Source organism: Pundamilia nyererei, unplaced genomic scaffold (assembly GCF_000239375.1).
Source record: "Pundamilia nyererei isolate P.nyererei 1_Seehausen unplaced genomic scaffold, PunNye1.0 scaffold00080, whole genome shotgun sequence".
In the NCBI taxonomy this organism is placed as follows: domain Eukaryota; kingdom Metazoa; phylum Chordata; class Actinopteri; order Cichliformes; family Cichlidae; genus Pundamilia; species Pundamilia nyererei.
The window spans coordinates 742,253-751,431 of record NW_005187481.1 but is presented as its reverse complement, the minus strand read 5'-3'; the positions used below and the strand labels follow the sequence as shown (position 1 = coordinate 751,431).

The window sequence follows — 9,179 nt, the reverse complement described above, 5'->3', positions numbered from 1 at the left end:
GGGTGAAGTGTCTTGCCCAAGGACACAACGACCGAGACTGTCCAAGCCGGGGCTCGAACCGGCAACCTTCCGATTACAAGGCGAACGCCCAACTCTTGAGCCACGATTGATAGAAAAGAAATGTTTTTCTGTCATCGATTATGTGACATTCTAACTATGCATCTGATAATCCTGGTGACTCCTCAGGTATATCAACGTCAACAACATTTGTTTTCCTTGCAGGACTTTGATAAAGCATACCAAAGCTCTGGACCATACCCGACCTGTCACCTACATCACAGACAGTAACTATGCCAGGGACAAAGGGGTGAGCTTCCACAGCCTTCACCTCGCTATCAAGAATATATTAAACTAGCAAAAGATGCACAGCACTTTAAGACCACCCTTAAGTAGCAATTTACAATTTAGCAACAAACCTCCACCTGTGACCCCACCCCACGGGAATCCCTTAAAATCCATCCATGTGCTGTGCGAGTACACAAAGTTTTATGGAAATACATTTTACAATTTTTGTCTAACAACAAATATGCTTTAAGCTTGCACATGAATAATAAAGGAAAGCTCAAGAAGGTGGAGTTCTCTTGTGGCCTTTAAAATATTTTTAAAAAATATGTCGTCATCATGTTGAAGAATACCTCTAAAATATTTTAAATCTATTTTTTCTTTCCCGCCATCTAGGCTCCCTTTGTAGATGTTGTATGTGTAAACAGTTACTTCTCCTGGTACCATGATCCAGGCCACTTGGAGGTCATTCCTATTCAGCTCAACGCTCAGTTTGAGAACTGGTATGGAAAGTACAAGAAACCCATAATCCAGAGTGAATATGGAGCAGATGCACTTCCAGGGCTTCACATGGTGAGAATAAACTCACTCACTCAGTGACCTAGTCACATGTCACTTCAGCATCTTTAACAATTTTTACTGTCACTCTACAGGATCCGCCCATGATGTTCACTGAGGAGTACCAGAATGCTCTCCTGCAGAGCTACCATGATGTGTTTGACCAGAAGAGGAAGCAGTATGTTATTGGTGAACTCATCTGGAACTTTGCAGACTTCATGACTGCACAAGGTACTGCAGCTTCAAAATCAAGCAACCTGTAGAACCAGAACTGCTGCCGCTTTTCCTGTTTCTACAGTACTGATAGTATACAGTATAGCCTATGTTTTGTCTAAAGATGAGAGCTCTTTTCCTCCTAGGTGATAATTTATATCAGGAGATTAAAGGGAAACTCAAAAGGAAATCTGGGCTATAAAACAAAATGGCAACATAGTCAAGTTTCTAGATGAACTTCTGTGGAAAAAAATGACCCCTCTTGACATTCTACACACACCATTTGACACACACTACAACTACTGGATTCTACACACTGTCACTTTAACCAATTTGAATCTGCACTGCACAAGTTTTTGCACAAATTGTAAATACCAAATAATTGTCTTAAATTATCTTAATATTTAATACTTAGTACTTGCAGCTTTATTCAGTCACCTTATTATATTCTGCCCTGTAACAATGATATTTAATTGTCTGTCTACAGCAATCCATCGTGTGGTGGGGAACAAGAAGGGTATTTTTACCAGGCAAAGGCAGCCTAAAGCAGCAGCCTTCATCTTGAGGAGGAGGTACTGGAGACTGGCTAATGAGACGTGGAGACTGCCTCCTTGGACTAAATACCCCTGTTCACTCTGAAACTTTGTTGAAGGTAACCAGTCTGGGACATGCTCCGAACCTGCCAATATAATTCCCTCCTGTTGGGCCCTGAGGAGGGAATTCTGTGGGGACTCCACACTGGACTTGCGCATGTGGGGCCTCTGTAATCTAGCCTATGTGGGGCCCAAAGAACTGTTTCTCTTTTGGGGAATTCTGTGGGCACTCTGTCAGCAACCCATAGTGGGCTTGCCAACTTGTGGGCTGTGTTGGTCTGCCCACAGTACCCCCACAAGGGGGATGTTTGCTTGGTGTTGAACACTTTGCTGCAGCTCTTTTACTAATATGTCTCTCTAACTTTTGTATTGTTTTGGGTTTTTTCAGATTGATGCAGAAGACCCATCAAGTCCCACCATGGTGACAGGTGATCCACTACTTGATTCTGTGAGCACGGTAGCAGAACAGACTAATCTTCTGCTGTCGCTTCTGAGGATGCAGTATGATCAGTAGACTCCTGCTCTCACTATTGTTCATCTAAAGTGACCTTGGAGTCATTTTCTATACATTGAGCCCTGTGCTGCTCATTTAAATCCAAAACCTGCTGCTAGTTCAGTCATGGTGATTAAGGAATGTTTTTTTGTTTGTTTGTTTGTTGTTGTTGTTTTTACAAAAAAGAATGACCTCTAAGTTAAAAAAGGTTGTCTCTGAACCATCTTTGAACTATAAGTACTTTAAAGCCTTGTATACACTGCAAGCAATTTGCTCATCGCGCATCGCTTTGAAGCTAAAGGCTCTATGCTTTTGGACATTCCAGATTCAGGTTACCTAGGTGATCCCCTTTGTATTTACTAAAAGGTCAGATGTCAATCAGTGCATTTCTTCACTCTCATTGGTAGTTGCTTCAGTCTCTCGCCCGAAAGTTCAGAAAACAAAGTGGCTATCACCTACGAAAAATAGGTGATAGCCACTTTTTTTTTTTTTTGCCCAAAGTCACTTGAAGTGAATATCGTTTACTTTCTGTGGTCTCTCATCACCACGTCACTGCAAATCACTTTCAGTGTGTATGCAGCTTTACAAGTATTATCAGCCGTTCCAGTCACTATGAAGTCACCCGCACCAAATAAAGAATAAAAGCAAAGTTAGGCCTGTTTTACAATAAAGAAGAGCTAGTCTTTGCTATCTGATTGTGGTGATAACATTATTTTATTTTATTTCTGTTTTATTTTTGCTTCAAAAATCTTTCATTCAAGGCTAAGTACAGTGAAGATGCATCATCGGCACTGGGACTTGTATCGCGTATGCCTTGCTAGCACCAGGATGAACTCCTTTTTGCCTTCAGAACTGCTTTTACTCTGTAACATAGAGTCAACAAGGCACTGGAAAGATTCCTCAGGCATTTATCTGTTGCTCATCTATGATAAAAATCTACCATTCCACCACATACCAAAGGTGCTCTATAGACTGAGATCTAGTAACTTTGGAGGTCATGTGAGTAAAGTGAACTCATTTTCATGCTCAAGAAAACTAGTTTGAAATTTGTGATTTGAGCTGTGTGACATGGCATAGTATCCTGCTGGCAGCAGACCTCATAAGATGGGTAAGACCGTGATCCTAAATGATCCTGAATGGACATGGTCAGTAACTGTACTCAGGTTGGTTGTACCATTTTAAACTGTGCTCAATGGCACTCAAAGGCCATGTCATTAGATACAAGGTTGTCGTGTGATACATAAAACTGTATAAATGAAAAAGGTTGTACTGAAAATGACTGTCTGGAAGAACATTCTCTTTCTTGCAAGCAGATTCTGATCTTACACTGCATGTTTAACCAGTGGGGTTAGATTCTGGGTCCATTGTTATTCTCCTTTTACAAGTTTCCTTTAGCCGCTATCAATCTTTTTTGGGCCTTTTAAAAAAAAAAATTAAAAAAAATCATTTTTATGCTAGTGACATTCAACTGTACAGACTGTCGTTCCTAGTTTGCTGTGATCAGACAGTCGATTAACATTTCTAAATAAAGTATCACACCAACTACAAAGCAGTTACTTGTGTGTTGTTAATGACTCATGGTATCTTTTAAAAATTCTAAGTAAATGATTAACGAAATATTTAAATGCACATTTACTTTAAATAACAATTTACAAATGAAACTGAAAGGCAAGCAGTACCTGCAGATTGAAACATGTCTCAGCTATCCACACAACAGAAAAAGGAATGAGACAAAGCATAAAATGATACAAAGCATTTAAGTATACATTGCAAGATACAAAAATAATCTGAGGTTTAGAAGATACTAAAATGTAAATATTACCAGAGTGTGTGTGAGTGAGGGGGGGGGGGGTACTTCTAAGAGACAATGTCACACACTCAGCCATGGGGTACTTTTGATTTTACTATGCTATTAAATATAGTAATAATATTTTGAAATATGTCAATTAAAAACACAAGTTTATCCCAAAACAACAGTCAGTTGATTAAATATCACAAGTGTTAACCTTATTTCGATACCACGACTGTTTACTCAGAGTTTGTAATTGCAGAGAAATACTCCATTTATTTGGTGCATGTCATTGTTGAGCAGAAAGCTCAGAAAGCCCTTTGGGGCTTAAAAGGTTAATTAGGCCTCTGATATTTATTTATGCTAATTTATAGTTAAATTAATGATAGAAAAATTAAAGCTTAGTCTACTGTTAGCATATTTATTTGAAAGGGCATTGTGTTACTTTGTTTACATAGTAGGATATAGATCACAGTTCTTCATCAGTGCAGCATTTTCTGTAAACTCAGTAAAGGTCTGTGGCTGAATGTAGTGCAGTTACCACCAGAGGGAGCAGCATGTCGAGATTTGAAATGTCAAATTTCCAGATGTTGCTCTGGATGGGAGACACTATTGATATTGTGAATGATTTAAAGACATGGTATAAAGAGAATAAATTCCAGTGATTGCAGAATCATGGAGATGACAATATGAAGCAATATTTTAAGTTTCAAGAATTTTAGTTAAAATATTATACTCTAATGCAGATCTTAAAGCATAGAGAGACAAAATGAGAGCATTTTGATTTTTTTAAAAGGGGGATGGAGGTTAACATCGATTTTTAGCCTCAACGTGACAATATATTCCCAACCAACATTTTCTTTATTTAGTTTTAATCTGGAAACAAAAAACAGGAGTAATAATAATCTATTACTCCTAAAACAGTAACAGTCATAATATTCATCTAGCAGTGCATATAGTATTTTTACAACTGCAAGCACTGCTGGAAATGTTGCATCACACACTCAATCCAGCAACATTTGTCACCAACAAATGGAAACAGCGGGAGAGAGACAAAAACAGCTGCTAACCCCCCCCCCCTTAGAATTCTATGATTTCTTCCAAAATCATGCTCCCACTCCCACTGCTACCCGGTTTAGTAATTATATGCTTTGTTTGATTGTTACCATGTAATTTATTATGATAAAGTCAGGCACAGGTTGTTTGCAGAAGTGGTTAAAGGATACGTTAACAAATCGTTAGAATGTGCTAAACAAAGTGATGGTAATTTATATGAGGATACTGTTACAGATATATGCTGATTAATGAATGCTCTCTCCAACATTAATTTATTATCTGCTGTTAATACCTCCTGCCATGCAGATGAAAAACAAAACACTTTCTGTGTGCGGTGCTGGGGCATGCCCAGAGGTTCTATCTATGGATAGGAACATAGCTGGAATTTAACATAGTACATCTACTCAAGTACAGATTTACTATCCACTGTGTAAATACCGTAACTGTCTTTTTGTACCTGTTTTTTATTTACAGCACAGAGGCAAATCTGACTGGAAGAATGATGTGTACAGTGGTTGTGTGAGTGGAGGAGCTATTGGCTTTCCTGGTATGTAACTTACTTTATTAACTAATAGTTTGCATTACAGCAAATTTATGCATCTTGTCCACGTGTTTATTTTTCTGTTTTGCAGTTGGTGTTCAGATGTTCTGGGATGTGGAGGCTTTGCTGCATTCTCTGCTGCAATTGAATATTACTTGTGGTGAAGCTCTATGGAGTGGCTCGATGGACAAAAACATAAATATTACGCATGTGGACCAGAGAAAGAAAACTTGCGCTGTGAGCTTGCTAACCTTGATGTTTCCCTGCACATCAACGATTGCTGTAAAAGCAGAATAGAAGTGTACTGTTCAAACACGGGGATGTTAAGTGACCCCACAGTGGGCTAAAAAATAAAGAAACAAAAAAAAGACATGTCTCTGTTTTTCCTGTGACTTTCATATTGTGGACAGTTGGAGCAAGAAATGCCAATTTCTCACGGTGAATCGTCTGCTTCAGTGGCGTACTGATCAGGTGACGAAAGCTGAACTTGTCTGAATTTCACTCTGGGTTTGTAAAAACTCAGATGAGCAATGTTCTGCCTGTAAAACATTGGTTTGATGTGTAAGTAACTAATCCACACAGGATTATTTATAATAAAAACATTTTTTTTAAATTGTGGATTTACAACTTTTTTCCTTGATTATTAAAGGACTGCAACACCCAAACTGACAACTACCTTTGCTTTAATTTTTTTTTTTTTTTTTAATTACAATGAAAGTATTCTTCAGGAATAGTTTCATTCGTTCGGCTTCTTGAAGGACATTCAAATCTCTTCTTTGGATGCTGGCTGCCTTTTGTTCCCTTCTCTGTCAAGATGATCCCCACTATTCACTAATGTTGATGTCGAGGCTGTGGGGAGGCCAATCCACAACTGATAGCGTTCCAATATGTGTTTTTCTATCTGAAGATGGTGGTGTTGTAAATGCTATTTATTGTTTAAGTACGATAGCATAATGGTGATAGGGAGGCCCCAACCCCACCTCCCTAATGTAGGAGCCAACCAATAAGACCACTCCCTCCATGACTGCGACCAGTAAAACCACAATCATCACCAGCATTTGGTGAGAGTAGGAAGGAAAACCTGGCTTTAAACAGGAAGAAACCTCCACAGAACCATGCTCAGGGTGGGGCAGCTATCTGGCAGGACCAATCAGGGTTAAGGGCAGGAAGACAGACAAACCATATTAATCACATTAGCATAATGATGATAGGAAAGCCCCAACCCTGCATTCCTAATCTGATTCCTAATCTGATTCCTAATCAGATTAGGAATGCAGACTAAGCCCTTGCAGACTAGATGGCACGCTTCTGATACTTATTAATATCTGATGAAACATATGGGAGAGATCCGAACTACTTACTCCAATGCAGGATTTAGTCTTCTTTAAGGTTTAGTGTGATAATAAAAGGCAGCTGGTGATCAATTCTGCTGCATGGCACATATGGTGTCCAAAGTTTTTCAAAATTGGACAAAGTACGGAATGCCAGAATATGTATTTATTAAAAGTGCAGTCATTTTTCACTGTTTCACTTCAGAAGGATAAATCTTTGCACAGATGATGTTTATATGTTGATTACTGACTTACTGGATTAAAATGTGAACTAAAGCATATTTTAAAGGGGTTAATGTTTTTATATTAGTCACATATATATCCCCTCACACTTCAACACAATAACTCATGGTAAAAATATAAAAAAAATATAATATTTACATTGCCTTGTAATCTAATATATATCTTACATTGCGCAGGATGTAAATTGTTTTGGCCATCTTTTTTTCAACATTTTCAATATGAGATTTCCATGTTAACTTGTGTTCCACTATTACACCCAGAAAACAGAGTTCAGCCATAATTTATTTACATCAAACCATTTCTTTTTAGTTTTTTCATTTCAATAACCTCAGCTTTAGCCAATTTTTTCAAGTTTTCTCCAGAATAATAAAAAGATTGTGTCATCTGCAAACAAAACAAAATGTAACATTTTTGACACATCACAAATGTTGTTTATATATAAATTAAAAAGAAGGACAGGATCAGGAGAACCTGAACCATCCCTTAGTTATGCTGCAGGCCCAGGCTGCTGAAAGTTTCCCATGATGCACTGAGCATTTCTTCTTCATTCACCTCTCTTTACTCGGTGTTTATATAGCACTCTGCATTTAATGCTTAATTATTTTTGTCACAGCTTTTGTCCTGCCTCCCTACTGTAACCCCCCAACCGGTCGCAGTACATGGCTGCCCCTCTCTGAGCCTGGTTCTGGGGTCGTCTGGTTGTTGGGATTTTCTCTCTGTAGGGTCTTAAAGGACTTTGAGGGGACTATTGTTTGGTGATATATAATTGATATTAATCATAGCATAATCATACATCAATTCATGTGGTTCACCTAGGTTTATCATTTTAAATGCACATGTGCAGTAGTTGTATTAATCATGCTACATATTATTATTATGACCACTGAGGCAGGGCAGCTATAGCTATACATAGTGTAAGATTAACACGGGATAAACATAACAAAAACAATAAAGTTGTGAATTCTTTTTAGGGCCATTCATTTTATTCACTTTATTGGGGCAGAAAAATAGATTCATTTACTACAGTTTGAAACAAGCAAACATACAAAAGTCCGTTTAATGTAATGTAAATTTTCCCTATCAAAAGAAAACACTGGACAATACTAATACAATAAAAACTGCTAGAACATGGATCTAGTTTTATTTGCGGATGAATATCAGTCGATGACGCTTCTCCAGTATAAAAAGTCCTGTTTCCCTTGGCAACTGCAGTTAGAGGGTGGTGTCTGTGTATCTGTGAGAGCAAGGAAACGTAAGTGAACTCAAGCTGTAAGTATGACTATGCGTTTTTTTTTAAAAGCGGTTTTTGTTAGATTTCTGACATCAGCTGCTTTTCCGCTGATCTGTGAAACACATTTTAAATGTTCTTCATTTAGTTATTTTTTAATGTGCGACCCAACAGCTATATAAAGAGTGACTGTAAAGATGTAACTTGTTTAGCACCTGATATACCAATTCTAAAACGAATACTGTCGTTATGTTACGTTGTAAGCAAGATGCTTTCTATGAACTATGCCGTAAAAACGCTAACGTTAACTAATAAAAATGGCTACCGTCCATTAGGTTGTAACGTCAGCTGGACAAAAAGGAGGCAAACAACAATAGCTTATGTTAAAATGGCGCTGGTACGCGAAACACTGGTTTCCTACCAGTATGTTATAAAACTGGTGTATGACTCAGTCCTGTTTATCGCGCCTGCTGGAAGGATAACTAGTAGACCGACTGATAGTATATAAAGAAAACGTATGCATAAGCCAACTTTGGTGTGCGTTTCTACAAGGAAGAAATAATTGCCCAGCATTTTACAAATACAGTACTATTGCACAGCATGCTGATCAAATATCTTTATTAGTCATATCGTGTGTGTGTGTGTGTGTGTGTGTCTTATGTTTTATTATTGGTAATATGGAATCTTTTTCACAGGAGAAAACATGCAGATCTTTGTGAAAACCCTAACTGGTAAGACCATCACTCTCGAGGTTGAGCCCAGTGACACCATTGAGAATGTCAAGGCCAAAATCCAGGATAAGGAGGGCATTCCCCCTGACCAGCAGAGGCTGATCTTTGCCGGCAAGCAGCT

General features: G+C 38.2%; 2 protein-coding genes across 3 annotated transcripts in view; both read left to right on the top strand.

The window, feature by feature from the left end:
• The window catches only part of LOC102196069 (beta-glucuronidase-like), a 12,817-nt gene extending 10,229 nt beyond the window's left edge, over positions 1-2,588 (top strand). The window contains 5 exon segments of the mRNA XM_013912056.1: positions 187-307; positions 679-855; positions 936-1,071; positions 1,541-1,705; positions 2,035-2,588. Of these exon segments, the coding sequence (XP_013767510.1) occupies positions 187-307; positions 679-855; positions 936-1,071; positions 1,541-1,692 (586 nt within the window). The 3' untranslated portion in view covers positions 1,693-1,705; positions 2,035-2,588.
• Positions 2,589-8,276: 5,688 nt separating this feature from the next.
• LOC102196365 (ubiquitin) overlaps positions 8,277-9,179 on the top strand; it is a 1,773-nt gene continuing 870 nt past the window's right edge. The window contains exons 1-2 of one of the 2 annotated variants that reach the window (XM_005737824.2): positions 8,277-8,351; positions 9,023-9,179. In XM_005737824.2, the coding sequence (XP_005737881.1) occupies positions 9,031-9,179 (149 nt within the window). In that variant the 5' untranslated portion in view covers positions 8,277-8,351; positions 9,023-9,030. Of the gene's footprint in view, positions 8,369-9,022 lie in introns of both variants that reach the window. The other variant, XM_005737825.2, reaches the window with a different exon arrangement.